This window comes from Geotrypetes seraphini, chromosome 6 (assembly GCF_902459505.1).
Source record: "Geotrypetes seraphini chromosome 6, aGeoSer1.1, whole genome shotgun sequence".
Classification (NCBI taxonomy): domain Eukaryota; kingdom Metazoa; phylum Chordata; class Amphibia; order Gymnophiona; family Dermophiidae; genus Geotrypetes; species Geotrypetes seraphini.
The window spans coordinates 131,472,537-131,491,016 of record NC_047089.1 but is presented as its reverse complement, the minus strand read 5'-3'; the positions used below and the strand labels follow the sequence as shown (position 1 = coordinate 131,491,016).

General features: G+C 44.3%; 1 protein-coding gene across 1 annotated transcript in view; it reads left to right on the top strand.

Moving 5' to 3' along the window:
* The window catches only part of IPO5 (importin 5), a 387,223-nt gene that overhangs the window by 236,245 nt on the left and 132,498 nt on the right, over positions 1-18,480 (top strand). Inside the window, exons 16-19 of the mRNA XM_033948411.1 lie at positions 250-382; positions 498-619; positions 7,714-7,810; positions 11,272-11,444. Coding sequence (XP_033804302.1) covers positions 250-382; positions 498-619; positions 7,714-7,810; positions 11,272-11,444 — 525 coding nt within the window. The remainder of the gene's footprint in view (positions 1-249; positions 383-497; positions 620-7,713; positions 7,811-11,271; positions 11,445-18,480) is intronic.

Genomic DNA, 18,480 nt, shown 5'->3' with positions numbered 1-18,480 from the left:
CTTCATTTGCTGCTAAGGGGATATACTGTAACCCACTCATCTTGATTGGTCTGATGGGAGTCACGGAAAGGAAATTAATAATAGATAATTTCAAATTTCCTCTTTTTTACTGGCATCTTCTACATTGTAAAGCAATCTGCTTGTGGGAGATTGTACTTCTGACAGGTTTTTTTAAGCATGTTTTTTTTAAGTATGTTAATCTTTTTTGGTATGGTGTTGGATAGATAATTGTAGTCCATTCACTTTCAGATATCTTATATGATCTCGGCCTGGGCCAGAATGTGCAAGATCCTGGGGAAAGAATTCCAGCAGTACCTTCCTGTTGTCATGGGGCCTTTGATGAAGACTGCATCGATTAAGCCTGAAGTAGCACTTCTAGACAGTAGGTGTTGACAAAGTACATTAAGTAATTCTTAATGTAAGGTACCGTTTTTATCTTCCATCTGTTTTTAAATTGTAGTGCCACCTTATTTCTTTTTCTTCTCCTTTTCAAATAGCACAAGACATGGAGAACATGAGTGATGATGATGGCTGGGAGTTTGTAAACCTGGGAGATCAACAGAGCTTTGGAATCAAAACTGCAGGTCTTGAAGAGAAAGCAACTGCTTGCCAAATGTTGGTGTGTAGCATGTGTTATAACGTTTATAATTATTATTTTCCTTCACCCATCTTCCCCTCACAGTCTGTTGTAACCTTCCTTCCCTCCACCCCTGCCCTCTAGGTGGCAAGGGACCATCAGAGACCAGAGGACAGGAAGGTTGCCTGCTCTCAATCATAATCTCGGCATTGCTCATTGACTGCTAGGGCCACAGCAGTATTATAAGTGACCTCCTTCATTCTCCAGATTTGAGTATATGCTCTCTCTATCATGTCTGAGTTTAGTGAACCCTGACAGAAGGGAGAGACCTAAACCTTGATACTATATACTGTAGCTTACAACATTACAGCCTTAGAAACTGGATTAGTTATTATTATTATATGTTACTTTAATTATCTCTAATTGCAGAGATTAAGATGGAGAGGGAACGTCATATTGCCCTTTTTATGGTTTTGTTTTTATGAGATTAGACTTTTTTAAGGTTGCATATTTAATGGGTTAAAATTTTAACTTGCACTAATTTTAATGCATTAATCACATCAAGCTCTTTGCTCCACTACCTTTCTTTTTCTCTCTTTCTTCCTCTTCTCCTATCTCCTAATGTTCTTCCCTTTCTTATGAAGCTTCCTATTTCCTTCAGGGAAGACACTAAAGGGTAAAGGAGATGGGACTTGATATACTGCTTCTGTGTGGTTTATACAATCAGAGTGGTTTAAATATTTTAGACAGGCACTTATTTTGTACCCAGGCAATGAAGTGTTAAGTGACTTACCCAGAGTCACAAGGAGTTGCAGTGGGGCTCAAACTCACAACCTCAGGGTGCTGAGGCAGCTGTTCTAACCACTAAGCCACTCCTCCACTAGAGAAGGGAAGTCTTTCAAGTTTATTTAAAATTTGATTGATCGCTTAGTCAAATGTCAAAGCGATATACATAACTAAAATCCATATAACTTTCAGGGGGACAAAACATACAAAATATATCTAACAGACAAAACTTACTCATCATGAGGGAGGAGGGAAAGAAATGCAATATTTTAAAGAAAATAAGACAAAAAAGGAAAGGACAAAAGGGAGGGTGATGCTGAAAAGAAAGAAGGTCGCAGGGTATAGATCCTGAGGAGCGATTCAAGTCAAGAGAGCTAACAGTTGAAGTCATCTTTAAAAAGAAAGCATTTCAACTTACTCTTAAATCGGTGTAGCATGTGTTCCTCCCTTAAATGAATAGGGAGGGAATTCTACAATTATAAAGCCGTAACAGAGAAGATGTATTGTCAGCGCATATTGATAACCTTGAGAGAGGGAACTGTAAGTAAATGATGATCATTAGACCTAAGAATTATTGCAGAGGCATAAGGAATTAAGAGTTTGTCAATGAAGGCCGGGGCTTTATAAAGAAGGTATTGGCTTCAGCTAGAGAGGAGCAGAGTACAGGCTAGTTTAGAGGGCCGTCAAGGGAAGAGGGAGAAGGAGAAAGCAATGCTGGAGAATTGGGGCTGCTGGAGAGAAAAGGCTGTCGGAGCATGAAGGGCAGAGGAACAACAGACAGCAAGGGAAAAGGATGCAGGAGCACGTGGAGAACGGGACAGCAGTAGAAGAGAAAAATATGCTGGTGGGGGAGGTTGGGAGAGTAAAAAATGCCAGCGTAGAGGGGGCATTGTACAGAGATAAAATGCTGGTTGGGACCACTCACAGCAAAGCATAATTTCTCCCCACTGAGTTGTGTATGGAAGTGAGATAGTGCCTCTGGCGGGGAGAGAAAAGAATGAGATGGTGCTGCGAGGTGAGGAGAAGAGATGAGATGGTACTCATAGAGGGGAGGGAAGGGAAAGGAGGTGATGGAGCAAGGGGAAGGGAGATGGTGTTCATAGAGGGGGAGGGGGAAGAGAAAAGAGAGAAAGGAGATGGTGCCCATGGAGGGGAGGGGAAGAGAGAAGAAATGGAAATGAGATAGGAAGAATTTAAAAAATAAAGTTCAGAGCACAGACAGAAGAGCAGAACCAGAGAAAGGGAATAAGATGACTAGAAAATTAAAATTGCAGGACAACAAAGGTAAAAAAAAGAAAAAAAGATTTTATTTTCAGTTTAGTAAATTAAAATGTTAGTTTTTAGAATTTATATCTGCTGTCTATATTTGTACTGTAGAGGTGGAAATGTGAGGGGAGATAGTTTATATGACTAATAATGTGATTAAAATTTTTAATCAATGTGCAGCCTTTATTTATTTATATATATATATATATATATGTATATATATATATATATATATATATATTCTATATAATAAAACCCTAGAGCTCTCATGTGCTCTTGAAATTTCGTGATCCCTGCCGCCGTGATTTCTGATCCGTGGCAGCCAATCCGGCGGCAGGGAATATTCTGACCACTCCCCTCCTCCCGCCCTCACTCACCCTGGAAGCCAGGCAAGCTCTCTCCCTGCCCGCGTCCTCGGCAGGGAACACAACTCGGCCCTCACTCGCCACCGCCGCTGCTGCTGCTGCTGCTGATCCTCCTGTAAAGAGCAGCCTGCGATGGTGGCCGGCTTTAGCGAACCTCGCAGGCCGCTCTCCAACTCGGTAGCACGTTCCCTCTGACGCGATCCCGTGCGTCAGAGGGAACGTGCTACCGAGGCTGGAGAGCGGCCTGCGAGGTTCGCTAAAGCCGGCCACTATCGCAGGCTGCTCTTTGGATCAGCAGCGTGAGAGGATCCGCTGCCGCCGGCACTTTTAAAGCTTAAAATAAAAACCTTCGGCCGCAGCAGGCCAGCCCGCGGGAAGGGAAGGGGGAGGGGCCGAACAGAGCAGGCCAGATCGCAGGGAGGGGCCGAACGGAGCAGGACAGCTCAGGTAAGAGAAGGGAATTGCTTCACAGGGACCTGGAGGGGAAGGGAAATATCACTGCTGCTTCTGAAAAGGAAAGTGGGGGGGGGAGAGAAGGGAATGGGGGTGGGGGAAAATGCTGCTACTACTTCACAGGGACCTGGAGGGGAAGAGAAATATCACTGCTGCTTCTACAAAGGAAAGTGGGGGGGAGAGAAGGGAATGGGGGTGGGGGGAAATGCTGCTACTACTTCACAGGGACCTGGAGGGGAAGGGAAATACCGCTGCTGCTTCTGCAAAGGAAAGTGGGGGGGAGAAATGGGGGTTGGTGGGGGAAAATGCTGCTACTACTTCACAGAGATCTGGAGGGGAAGGGAAATATCACTGCTGCTTCTGCAAAGGAAAGTGTGTGTGTGTGGGGGGGGGGAAATGCTGCTACTACTTCACAGGGACCTGGAGGGGAAGGGAAATATCACTGCTGCTTCTGGAAAGGAAAGTGGGGGGGGGAGAGACAGAAAGAAATACAGACAGACAAAGGAGGCCAGGGAGAGAGACAGACAGAAATAAAGACAGACAGGGGACCAGAGAGACAGAAAAAAAGACAGACAGACAAAGGGTGCCAGGGAGAGAGAGAGAAAAATAGCAGGAGGGAGAGAGACAGAAAGAAAGGAAGAAAGAGACAGGAGCAGGGAGAGAGACATAAATAAAGAAAGACAGACAGGCATATATTCTAGCACCCGTTAATGTAACGGGCTTAAACACTAGTATATATATATACACACACATATACATACATACTAGTCTTATAGCCCGTTACATTAACGGGTGCTAGAATATATGTGTGTGTGTGTCTGTCTATTTCTTTCTCTCTCTCTCTCCTTAGCCGCTTTCTGTCTTTCTTTTTTCTTGGCTGTCCACCCCCCCCCTTGCTTGCTCCACCTGCCCATTCTCCCTTCCTTTTACCTCCCCTGTGAACCACCATCACCCCTTCACTGCTCTCCTTATCCAGCAGCAGCCCTTCTCCCTTTGTTTTGCCTCCCCCTGCTAGAATATATGTCTGTCTGTCTCTCTTTCTTTCTGTCTCCCTCCCTCCCACTATCTGTCTTTCTCCCTGCCCCCTATGCAGCAGCATTGCTCTCCCCCCCCCTGCAGCTTTAAAAAGGTCTTGCTTCACCACCCTGGCACCAAGGTAGGGATCCGGGCAGCCTCACCTCCATGGTAGAAACGATGCTAGGGCAAGGGCAGAGTTTAAAGGTTGTCAACTTTTTTTTAAATTGGCTTTAGCCATGCTCTTCACCGCTTTCTTGGCTTTAACCGCTTTTGTCTTTTGGGGGCTCTTGGCTGTTTTCTTGATGGCGGTTGCCAACGGCTTCTTGGCCCTCTTCGGACTCTTTTTCACTCTGGCCCCTGCCGCCTTTTTCGCTTTCTTCACTGCCGCTTTCTTGCTTTTCGGAGGGCTCTTCTTCGCCTCTGGCTGCTTCCAGAGCCTTCTTCAGGGCAGCCAAGGACATGTTGATCAGTTCGGAGATGCTGGGGCCCAATGCCTTGCGCGCTTTCACCGCTCCCGCCGGCTTCTTAGCCCTTTTCGGCGTCTGCCCTCCGCCAACAGGCCTCCTCCCAGCAGCCACCACTCCGCGCGTCCTGGAGTCCTGGTGACGTAGTAAACGTGCATGCGCACTCTTTCCGGCACAGCGCGACAGAACAGGGATCTGGGAAGCATGCGTGCTTAGCATTTTATTATTATAGATAGATAGATATATATATATTTTTTTTATCAGTGCTACTTTCACAGTCACTTGCAGATTTTCCAGTTAGACCAGCCCAAAATAATGGGTCATACCTCCCAACCAGCAGATGAAGGTAGAGAAAAACCAGTTTCCAGTGACATTACTGGTATCGGAGTATATGCAACCTGGTGCCAGTCACTATTTCTCTGCCTCCAACAGATAGTGTAGGTTGGACTGTGCAGCTCTGTTTTTATTTTTGCTTACTGCAGCCTGCCTCTCTCAGGTATGGTCTCTGCCCGGTGGGTGACTGCTCTCCCTAGATAGTTCTATGTGCCCTTCCCAGGTTGAGTCTGGGTCTTGGCCTCCTTTACTCAAAACCTTTGCCTACAAAGTTGCATTCAAGGAGAAACTGGCACTTCCCCCCACAAAAAAAGAAAAAGAAGAGAGAGGGATAAGCAAAACAAATGGGAGAACTTTCTGCACAGGGTTCAGAGCTGGGGAGCGGCCAGGGCTCTAGGGGACCCTGTATTTCTTTAGGGGACATGGGTGTTAGTGAGAACTGGGGCTGGCAGCATGCCTGTGTACTGCTGTGGGGTAGACAGCTTTCTGCGGTTGATGGTTCAATATACCATCTAATGGGTCCGGACATCTACCTTAGTTGGCAGCTGAGTTTGGTGTTGATGTTGAGTAGCCCCCTTGACCTGATCACCGTAGACACACAGTTTGACAGGAACAGGGCCTTCCATCTCCCACAGGGGGCTGGTCTTGATGGGAACCGGTCTATGAGATTAGAGGATGGATGTTTAACCAATCCTTCACTGGTGTGGTAATTTGCATTCCCTCGAGTTAGAATGTGAGGCTCAGTTCATGGTGATAATTTTGTCTCTAGGTGCCTTTTCAACCTAGTGGGCACCTAAACACATGGATTCAGCTCCTGGGCTCAGAAGTCATGCTCCCAGATTTCTTGCTGCTTGCACACAGGGTCAGTGTGTCTTGGGTGTCCAGTAGAGACGTACTACTTCTGCTCCCTTCATGAAAGATGGACTCTTAAGAGGGAGGGTCTGTAATTATTGATTCCCAATTGAACTTTACAGAACACTTTCATCTGTTTAAAAACTAGAGTTTGCCAGCTATGACATTTAGCAGTTGTTCGAAAGGTATTAAGTAAAAATGCTCTTCATACACTTTATCATACGTTTGTGTCATCTCATCTGGTCTATTGCAACATCATTTATGCAGGTTTGCTAAAATCAACTTTGAAATGATTACAATCGTTACAGAAAACTGCTGCTTAATTTTTATGCAGAGCTAGACACTACGATTTAGTGACTCCTTTGATTAAGCATCTACATTGGCTTCCTATCTAGTATCGTATTGAATCCTGATGTTAACATTTGGAGCCTTACATGAAGGCACTCCTGATTATCTTTCTTGTTTCACAATTCCCTGCACCTCCTCTCGAGTTCTTCGATCATTGAATGATTACAGGTTGGTCCTTCCTCCACCTGCCCAGGCATGATGAAAGATTACACATGTATCGGCATTCTATTTCTTAGCATCCAGTGCTTGGAATAGATTGCCTTCCCATTTACGCCTTGAAACATCCATGAAGCAGTTTAAGGTAAATCTGAAAACTCTATTTTCTTTAGCTTTTAATTTGTATTAATTATAGGTTGATGTTTTGTTTTGGCCTTTTTTGTTGTTGTTTTGTGTGTAACTACTCTAGGAATGCTTAGCATTGGATCTCGTCTGCCACCCCATCCACACCCTCAGTCTGATAGCTGAGTCCATCTTTCTCCTTGCCCTAGACCAGGAGTGTCAAAGGCCCTCTTCGAGGGCCACAATCCAGTCGGGTTTTCAGGATTTCCCCAATGAATATGCATGAGATCTATTAGCATACAATGAAAGCAGTGCATGCAAATAGATCTCATGCATATTCATTGGGGAAATCTTGAAAACCCAATTGGATTGTGGCCCTCGAGGAGGGACTTTGAGACCCCTGACCTAGCATCTGCCCCTAGTGTTAGACCATTTCTGTCACCCTTCCATCTGCCAAAAGTTCATCTTTAATGCATTGCTGGCAGCCAGACCTGAAGGAAGGGAGGCAGAGTGGTGACAACAAAAACAGATACTCCCATTACTCTACAAATGATTTTTAAATGCAGGGCTGGTGGGAGAAGGGAGATGGAGCTGGGGGCTGAAAAGGAAGGGAGGTGGAAAAAAGGCAGCAGTGATGGTGCCTTTGTGGCCTTCTCTTCTAACACCCATGCTTCACAGGGCAGGCTAGTGCTACAGGTGAGAACACCAGCTTTTGACACCCCCTGCTTAGTATATGACACCAAAGTTATACAAATCTTAAAAACTAATTTAGACAATTGAAGTGCCTTTACTGATCCATTCTGCCACAAGTGATCAGTTTCACTGCCTGGGATTGTAGTGTTTCATTTTTTTTTTTTTTTTTTTTTTAAATGTTGTATTCATAAGATGTTGAGTTCTATTGTATCCTTTGAAAAATAAAATGTAACACTGTGGAATGTTTTTAAAGGCTTATGAAAATGCCTTTGTTTTCCAGGTTTGCTATGCTAAAGAGCTGAAGGAAGGGTTCGTGGAGTACACAGAACAAGTTGTAAAGCTGATGGTTCCTCTGCTGAAGTTCTATTTCCATGATGATATCCTAGTCATAATGGTCTTTTTAGACCATAAATAGCTTTGTTTGAAGAATTCTTCTTCCCTTAGCAGTTTTCTCATAATCTTTACACTGTGATAGTCTTGATGTTCTGTGGCTGTATATGTGCTTATAAGGAAGACTGGATTATGTTTAAATTGTTTTGAGCTGGTCCAAAGGAACGGAGTGAGAGAAGCCAAATATTTCTGTTTAAGTGCCATATAGTGCTTGTCCAGTAACAGCTGCTTCTTTCAGTTCTTAAAGCATACATCTGCTCCAGTGTTCTTATGGGAGTAAATGGAGAACCATACATGAGGCTCCATTGGGAGAGAGGGTAATAAGCAAAGTACAATCCTTGGTATTATGAAGCTACACATTACCATTTATCATGAGGCATTAGACTTTACAAGTGTACTACCCACTTTTAGCTTGGGGCATTTTTGAAAGGGCGACCAAGTCAGAATAGGGATATTCATATCAAAATGTCCCAAATGGACATCTATCTCACATATACAGCCTGTTCAAAAATATATGTGATGGATGTTCATGTGCCTGAAATATCCATATGAACATCCATTTTACAAATTGAAACATCCAAATTTTGAACGAGGGAAAACAAACATGGACATTTGTATAGCAGCATTCTTAGAAAACAGCTGCACAGACATCTATGTAGAGCAGGGATCTCAAAGTCCCTCCTTAAGGGCTGCAATCCAGTCGGGTTTTCAGAATTTCCCCAATGAATATGCATTGAAAGCAGTGCATGCACATAGATCTAATGCAGTGGTCTCAAACTCAAACCCTTTGCAGGGCCACATTTTGGATTTGTAGGTACGTGGAGGGCCTCAGAAAAAAAAGAGTTAATGTCTTATTAAAGAAATGACAATTTTGCATGAGGTAAAACTCTTTATAGTTTATAAGCCTTTCCTTTTGACTAAGTCTTAATAATAATATTGTAATTTATAGCTAAAGAGACATATGATCAAGAAACTCTTTTATTTTACTTTTGTGATTATGATAAACATACCGAGGGCCTCAAAATAGTACCTGGCAGGCCGCATGTGGCCCCTGGGCCGCGGGTTTGAGACCACTGATCTAATGCATATTCATTGGGGAAATCCTAAAATCCCAACTGGATTGTGACCCTCAAGGAGGGACTTTGAGACCCCTGATGTAGAGCAATGGATCAATCTAGTAGTTAGCTATGTTCCTTCTAAGAACTGACTAGATGTGAGCAGAAATTTTTCTGTGTGAGCAGAGGACTTACTTGACATGAGCAGCTGAATTTCCATTACATTACCTTGTGATAATCACACATAATTATCTAGCATATATACAATAAGTATCAAAAAATTAACTGAACTAATAAAACCAAGGGTTTTTTTAAATCAGAATTTTATTTCTACTCACAGTTGTCTCTGGATATTCAAACATTTTCTCTTCTGATCTTTTCTATCTTCCATAAGTTATAAACTCTATTGACATTAACAGTCTTTCCAGAATTTAAGTTCTCATCAAGCATAATTTTAAAAAAACCACAGTTTGAAAATCATCCCCCTATGGGCTATGTTAAGATCCAACAAATCTGTCTCTTGTGGGGGGGGGGGGAGACAAGGCGCTGATAAATTAGGCCTGGTAAAACCTGAACTAATATACATAGCAACACCATTTATAGAATCTGGCCCTGAAGTCTCTCCTCATGAACTATGAGAAAAAGGTCAGGAGTTGAAATGATGCTGAATATAGAGATATAGAAGCAACAACTAAATACCTTGGATGTACTGTATGGTCAAGGTCTATTGCATTCATTAGATGATTCCATTGATTAAGTTATTATTAGATCATTACACCAATCTTCAGTTAATATCAGATCAATATAGTAATGCCACTGGACACGAACACAGCTGATTTGCTTAATTGTTGCCATACAGTATCTGAAAACAAAACAGAGAACATACTTATAGGAATATGTAAATTGTATACTTACTAACATAACACAAAAAGAATTCACAACACATGTTCACTTTCTGTTTTTGTAAAATTTGCTGCAGCTGACAAATTCTTAACAAAGAGCACACGCACAAGGACTGCCTCCTTGTTAAAATCAAGGAACATTCATCCTCCTTTATCTCTGCAGAGTGATCAATCACCTGCATTCTCTGGGTCTTGTGGGAATCCCAACACCCATGAAGTTTTGAGATTTCCAGTGTAGGATCGGATCAGATCAGAAATGCTAGGAAGAACTGAGTTCATTCATATTTTCAAGCACACTCCCAGGATTGAATTGTGAGGTGCCCATTCCCAGAATTAAGCTTCTATTTGTTTCAGCTCTATCTCAAGGGAGTTAAAACTGTTTGCAGTAATAAAATATCATATACAATTTATGCTAGTTGAAATACAATATACAAATCAAAAATAACAGGCAATAGTAGAAAATATGATCATGGAATTTAAAACATTTTAGAATATAAAGAAAAATAAAAAATCCAAGCCATCTCAGTAACCCATCTATTTCCAATATTCCCAACTTACCGAAGACCAGAAGAATCCTCACAGGCAGAATCGGAGCCAGGGTCTTAGAGTAGCATTACCAACTCCCACGTGTTCAAGAGCATCGGAACAGCCTTCCTACATATGCGTGGGACAGCTCTACTTGGGCGTGTTTCGGCTGTGCCAGTCCTCAGCCCTGGAACAAAAATTGACATCGGAAGTGGCAGAGGACTGATACAGCTGAATGCATGCTAGAGCAGAATGGATCCACGCATGAGCAAATGTTTGTAATCTGTGAGCGATCACTCACGCATTCACCTTATAGGGAACATAGATAGTACAGTGGACTGTAAACCAAGGGACCCATGTTCAAATCCCACTTTAGTGCTTTGATTTTGTATTTGAGAGCTTTCCAGGAACAGAAAAATACCTACAGTACTTGAATGTACACAATGTCAGTAGCCCTCAGACTTACAGATGTTTTATATTTAGGTACAGTATTTTTCTATTTCTGGAGAGTTCACAATTAAAAAAAAAAGTTGAGTGGGATTTAAACTTGAGTGTCTTGGTTTACAGTCCACTGTACTAACCACTAGGGGTACTCCTCAGACCTGTCTCCTGCTCTATTAATACCCATAATAGCTGAAACTACTGGAGGTTAAGGAAGTGGTATGCCTTAATCCTTCTAGAAGACAGCTGCTCAGGATGTTCTTGAAATAGATCTTAATAAGGGGATCTTTCTTTTTAGACATGGACATTTTTTTTCCCTTTGGTAATTCTCTTGGTCATCTAGATTTCAGTTATTGTCAATAACTGAGCTTGGTCTTTTCTGAGGCTAGTGAATAAAACTCTTCTGCCCTTCCTATATATATAATACTTAACCAATATGTAAAAACATCAAAAGTTCTCAAAGTAGGACAGCTCTCTTAAGACGTTTGGGAGGTAAGCAAATTGTTTTCCTTAACACCTTAAAACGTGTTCGTGTGGCAGCAGCAGAATCAATGCCTTTGCTACTGGAATGTGCTAGAGTCCGTGGTCCAGAATACCTCACCCAGATGTGGCACTTCATGTGTGATGCTTTGATCAAAGCCATTGGTACAGAGCCAGATTCAGATGTGCTGTCAGAGATTATGCATTCATTTGCAAAGGTGAATATTTTTTCCTTTCACAGTGTATAAAGGTGTGTATTTTAAAGCTGCCAGACACCTTATCTTTTATTTTGGAAAATGACCTATGCATACGTTTTGGTCCTTAGGAAGTAGCATGCAGCAGACACAGAAGAGAATACACACATACACAAGCAAAAAGGTGCCAGTGCAATAGTAGAGAGTACCCCAAAAAAGGCGGACAGCAATGGAAGCAGAGGGAATCCAGAAGATGAGCTTTCCAGTGTTCTGCACAGTCTGCTATATGTTTGACTACCTCCCCTCAGGGAGGCAGTCATATGTATGTGGTCGGTGTCAGGATCTGGAAAGCTTGAAGGAGGAAGTTAGGCAACTGAAGGACAGGATACAGGAACTGGAAGGACCACACATCGCAGAAGACCCAACCAGGACAGCTGAAGACTACATGAGAGAGAAACACATCACGGAGGAAGTCAGGGAACTCGAGGAGTTCATTGAGGAGGCCTACAGGAGGAGGGTGGAAGAACACGAGCATTAGAGGAAAGATGAAGATACACCCACATGGAATGGAGAACAGAAGGAAGAGGACTCCGAGGAGGAAACACACAGAAGGATCCCGCAGGAAGGGAAGGAAAAGTCTAGCCGATGCCTAGAAGAAGCAGCAGCAAAGCACACCGGGGACATAGACCTGCGACCGGAGCAAAAACTGAAGAAGGCGAAGTCTGCGATCTTAGTGGGAGACTCAATCCTAAGGCAAGTAGATAGCCACATAGCAGGGGGAAGAGAGGATCAACTAGTGACCTGCCTCCCAGGAGCGAAAGCAAAAGACATCATCGACAAAATTGAAAAGATCCTAGAAGGAGCAGAGACGGAAGAGACTACAGTGAAGATCCACCTCGGGACAAATGATGTCAGCAGGAGAGACTACAGAAGAAGTGCACTGATAGAACAGTTCAAGTTTCTGGGAAGGAAGTTGAAGATGAGGACTCAGAAGATAGCTTTTTCAGAGATCCTACCAGTACCGAAGGCAGATGTGGAGAGGCAGACGGAACTGCAATCAATAAATACATGGATGAGGAGATGGTGTGAGGAAGAGGGGTTCCACTTTGTGAGGAACTGGACAACATTTTGGGGCAAGAGCAAGCTCTTCAAGAGAAATGGACTGCACCTGAGCGCAGCGGGAACTAGAGTTCTAGCAAATAACGTCAAGAGAGGAATAGAGCAGACTTTAAACTAAGAAGAAGGGGAAAGCCGACAGTCAACCAAGTGTCAACGATTCAGAAGAAGGTATCCCATGAGGATACTGAGTGGGAAAAATGCTGGGAAGACACAACGGGCAAAACACAAGAGTTGATGGATCTAGAAGAGGAGGATAAGAAGATCGTAGCACAAGAGAAGAAAATAAAGATCGTAGCACAGGGAAAGGAAATGAAGACAAAAAATACCAGGACTTAAATTGCATGTATACTAATGCAATGTTCTCCCCAGAAATTTTTTCCAGCCGGGTGGCATGAAAAAGTAGCTGGGTGGGGCGGGATGGGGAAATTTGGTGGTAGGGAAAATTAACCCCCTCTTTTACTAAGGTGCGCTAACATTTTTAACACGCGCAAACTCCCGCACTACGTGGGAAAACTAACGCCAGCTCAATGCTGGCATTAGCTTCTAGCGTGCGTGGTAATTCTGCGCACGCTAAGCATACGCTAAAACTATTTTCGCAACTTAGTAAAAGAAGACCTAAATGTGTACTATTTTTATTAGTTAATTATTATTATTTTCCAGTGCTCAATATGACTTCCTTTTTTAAGGTTTGACACTTGTGCCAGAATATTTTTACTAAATTTAAGAAGCATCCAATGCTGGAAGGGAATAATTAGATATTTGCCCTCTTTCAAATGTTATAGAGGTTTAAAAAAGGGAAAGGCGTTAATGAAGTTATTAGGTTCAATCTAGCCATTTATTTCTGCATGAATTTAAATAACTAAAAAAAAAAGATAAATATAACTCATCCAATCATACAAGAATGGCTCTACAGCAGGAGTGCCCACACTTTTTGGGCTTGCGAGCTACTTTTAAAATGACCAAGTCAAAATGATTTACCAACAATAAATTTTTAAAAAACACAAAGCATAATGTACGCAGAGAAAATGTTAATTATCATTTATATTCCGCGAGTTTTCAAAGAGGTCAAGGCAGATGACTTTATGCAATGTCACCTCAGGAACAACTGTACAAAAATAGACAAATATACCTCCTCCCTTTTTACTAAACTACAATAGCGGTTTTTAGTGCAGGGAGATGCGCTGAATGCCCTGCGCTGCTCTCGATGTTCATAGGCTCACTGCGCTAAAAAACGCTATTGCAGTTTAGTAAAAGAGGGCCCTAGCGCAAAATATAGACAGCAGATATAAATTCTCAAAACAGACACATTTTGATCACTAAATTGAAAATAAAATCATTTTTCCTACCTTTTTGTCTGGTGATTGCATGAGTCTCTGGTTGCACTTCCTTCTTCTGACTGTAAATCCAATATTTCTTTCTTTCTGCCACTTCCCTTTTCTTTCTCTCTTTCTTCCTCTCTCCCCCTGCCCCCTCTTTATTTCTGCCTTTCTTTCTCTCTTTCGCCCCCTTTCCCCCCAAGCCATCGCGCCGATTTCTCCACTTCCCCGATTCTTTCCCTACCCCCCCTAAGCCACCACGCTGATTTCTCCCTGCTGCTTCCCTGAGCTAGGCCAGGCACGTACAAGCACCGGACTCACAAAACTTCACCTCTGACGTCAATTCTAATGTCGGAGTGGAAGTTCCAGGCCAGCCAGGCAGCAATTGGCTGGCCCAGAACTACCTCTCCGACATCAGAATTGACGTCAGAGGTGAAGTCTTGTGAGTCTGGCACTTGTATGCGCCTGGCCTGGCTTGGGGAGGCAGGAAGAAAAAGATTGCAAAGGCAACGCAATCGACTCACATTGCCTTTGCGATCTACTGGTCGATAACGATCGACCATTTGGGCACCCCTGCTGTTATGGTATCCTGTCCTGACCTGAGGAAAGGGGTTTAGTCCCCAAAAAACTGCCTTATTTCAATTTCCTATTTATAAACTTTAATCCAGTTACAATACTACTTGATTCTATGTAAAGCAACAAAAAAAAATTTTTTTCTACCTTTTGTCGTTTCTGCTTTAATTATCTTCTCTTCGCTCTCTTCTTTCTATTCAGCGTTTGCCCTCGCTCCCTTCCATGCAACATCTGTCCTCTCTTTGCCCCTTCCACCCAACCTCTGCCCTCTCTCTCTCTACCCCTTGCATCTACTGTCCACCCTCTCTCTGCCACTTGCATCCACTGTTCACCCTCTGCCCTTTCCATCCAGTGTCCGCCCTTTCTCTGTTCCATATGGCATCTTCCCTCTTTCTATGTCCCTTCAATAAACTGTATATCCTGTGCCCTTTCTCTCCTTTGTACATGATTCATTTCAGCTTCACCCCTTCCCCTATGCTCTAGCATCTCTCTCTTCTTCTTTCCTTCCTTCCTTCCCACTCCACCCCATGGTCTGGCATCTCTATCTCCTTCCCATCTCTCCCCCCATGCCCTGGCATCTCCCTCCTCCCCCCATATGCGCTGGCATCTCTCCCCCTCCCTCCATGATGTGGTAGCTCCTTTCCCTCCCTCCCATAGTCTTGGTGTCTTTTGCCTCTCCTCTCCCTTCCCTGGTCTTCCTTCTCTCCTCTCTCCCCAATTGGGTGCTGCTGCAGCACTTTTCTCCCCCTCCCCAAATGGGTGCAGCAGCAGCACTCCTCTTCCCCTCCCCACTCCCCAATTGGGTGCAGCAGCAGCAGCTTTTCTCTTCCCCTCCCCCATTGGGTGCACCAGCTTTTCGCTTCCCCCTCCCCCCAAAAAATTGGGTGCAGCAGCAACATTTTTCTTCCCTTCCCCCCTAAATGGGTGCAGCAGCAGAATATTTCTCTTCCCCCTCCCCTCCCCGGTACAGCAGCAGCATTTCTCTTCCCATCCCTCCCAGCTCACAAACAAAGAGTTGCTAGGGAAGTTGTAAGCTTCCATCGCTGACCTATCTTTCATAGGTCAGCGATGGAGGGAAGCTTACAACTTGCTGCTTTTACTTGCTTCGGGCCTTCCTCGTTGCTAGGTCCTGCCTACTTTGTTTCCGCGAAGGCAGGACCCGGCAGCGAGGAAGGCCCGAAGGAAGTAAAAGCAGTAAGTTGTAAGCTTTGCTCCGGGGCTCTATCGTGTGTGTGCCGGTTTCCCTTCTCTCCGAAACCGGAAGTTGCGTCCTGTGGGGGGGAGGGAAGAGAAGGGAAGCTGGCACGCACACGATAGAGCCCCGGAGGGAAGCTTACAACTTACTGCTTTTACTTCCTTAGGGCCTTCCTTGCTGCCGGGTCCTGCCTTCGCGGAAACAAAGTAGGCAGGACCCGGCAACGAGGAAGGCTCGAAGCAAGTAAAAGCATGCTGGCAAAAAAAAAAATGGCAGGCGTCAAACAAAATTTTCGGTGGACAGTCAGCCCAGGAAGGAGCATCGGCGGCAGCAGAAGGATTCGCCGGGTGGTCAACTAAATTAGCTGTGCGGTGCGCCCGTCTAAAAGGCCCTGAGGAGAAGAACACTGCTAATGCAAAGAGCCTAAGGAACAAAATTAGAATTAGAAGTCATGGCCAAAACTGAGAACCTAGACATCATTGGGGTCTCTGAAACATGGTGGAATGAAGAAAACAAATGGGACATAGCACTGCCGGGGTACAAACTCTATCGCGAAGTCAGGTCAGAAAGGAGGAGGAATAGCCCTATACATAAAAGAAAGCATACACTCGACCAGAGTGGACACAGCAGCGACGACCAACAAATTGGAATCACTATGGGTTAAAATACCGGGAAGGAAAGGGCCCGAGATAAAGATGGGTCTGTACTATCATCCACCTGGGCAAACCGAAGCTAACGATGAAGAAATGGAGGCCGAGATGAAGCGAGAATGCAAAAGCGGTAACACGATTGTTATGGGAGACTTCAACTATCCTGGGATAGACTGGAGTCTTGGAAACTCAAAATGCGCTAGGGAGTCCGGATTCCTGGAGGCTATACAGGACTGCTTCATGGAACAGCTTGCCAGAGAACCGATGAGAGGGTATGCCACTCTGGATCTAATCCTTAAAGGGCTAAGAGGACCTGCAAAAGAAGTGGAAGTAGTGTGACCGTTGGGAAACAGCGATCATAAAATGATCAAGTTCAAAGTTGAAGTAGGAATACCAAAGGGAAAGAGAACCACAGCGACAACTTTTAACTTCAAGAAAGGAAACTACGATGTCTATGGGGGTCCTCCTTGTCCATCTGTTAATTCCTTCGAAGAAGTGCAATAATAATAGTTTATTTTTGTTACAAATCTTGGTATCATCTGCAAAAAGGCACACTTTTCCTTCTAACCCTTCAGCAATGTCACTCACAAACATGTTGAACAGGATTGGCCCCAGCACCGAACCCTGAGGGATTCCACTACTCACCTTTCCTTCCTCCGAGCGACTTCCATTAACCACCACCCTCTTGCGTCTGTCCGACAGCCAGTTTCTAACCCAGTTCACCACTTTGGGTCCTAACTTCAGCCCTTCGAGTTTGTTCAACAGCCTCCTATGAGGAACTGTATGAAAGGCTTTGCTGAAATCTAAGTAAATTACATCTAGCATATGTCCTCGATCCAGCTCTCTGGTCACCCAATCAAAAAATTCAATCAGGTTTGTTTGGCACGATTTACCTTTTGTAAAGCCATGTTACCTCGGATCCTGTAACCCATTAGATTCAAGGAAGTACATTATCCTTTCTTTCAGCAACACTTCCATTATTTTTCCAACAACTGAAGTGAGGCTCACCGGCCTGTAGTTTCCTGCTTCATCCCTGTGACCACTCTCCTCCAATCCCTAGGAATCACTCCCGTCTCCAGAGATTTGTTGAACAAGTCTTTAATAGGACTCGCCAGAACCTCTCTGAGCTCCCTTAGTATCCTGGGATCGGGAGCTAACTTTCTCCGGGTTCGTCCACTATGGGATAGAGTGCAGGCTGTGTAGTTCTGTGGAGGCGCGACTGGGATTGGGATCAGACTGCGTACCTTGTCTAATTGTTCTGGAGATCTGAATAGTCATTGACTGGGGTGAATGGGCAAGTGAGGCAGTCAGAAAAAATGAAAAATCCAGTTTTCCCAGCTTCCTGAGGCAATAGATCTCCATGCTTGCTTGTTAGCTAGCCTGCCAGTTCTGTTATTTCCAGCACAGCCACTGTGAGTACACTGTATGCATGTGTGTATTGGTGATTTTGAGGGGTCTCCAAAAGTGGGTTTTGGGTGTTTTCCCTGCATGCACTACTCCCCCCCCCAAGCTAAAAAAATGCAAAATTGCCGTTTTCCCGGGTTCTCTGTTTTTTCCAGGCTGTTTTAGGGCAAAATTGGCACCCGTGGTGGCCATCTTGGATTTTGTACAATCTTCTTAAAAGTATATTTTTTGTCCTTAGGAGCTTCGTTTTTGCTCCAAACTTCTCAGATGTCCTCCTCAGGACATGGCATGAATTCATGCCTCATTTGCGGCGGATGGCTAGCGGTTTCGCAGCCGTATTTCTTATGTTCCGCAGGCCGTGAGAGGGACGTAACATGTGCAAATCCCTCACTGACCCCCTCAGGAGAGGCCCCGCTTCCATCCAGTTTGATCGGAGACGCATCAGAAGTGTGTGACGCGCCCAAAAAAGGGTGCGGAGGATATTTTGGCGAATCGCCAGTGTAGCACCGGGAGAGAAGTCAGAATTCTGCTAAGCGCCTTTTGAATCTGAGGCACGCAGAATGGCACTTGCCGAGGGTGCATATTTTCCCCAGTTATTTGTAAAAACGATGTATCTGGATTTTCTGTTTTCTTCTACTCAGAATCTAGTGCAGAAGCTGGGGTCTGCCCCTCTTCTGGCTTCTGGCATATATCTGTGTTCGCATGCCGGAACATCAGGAAACATGTGGGCGGTTCTCACCATCGCTTCTGCTTTGGTCTCTGTACCTTGGCTGTCGCAGGTTTCCTCGGCAGCATCCGCAGAT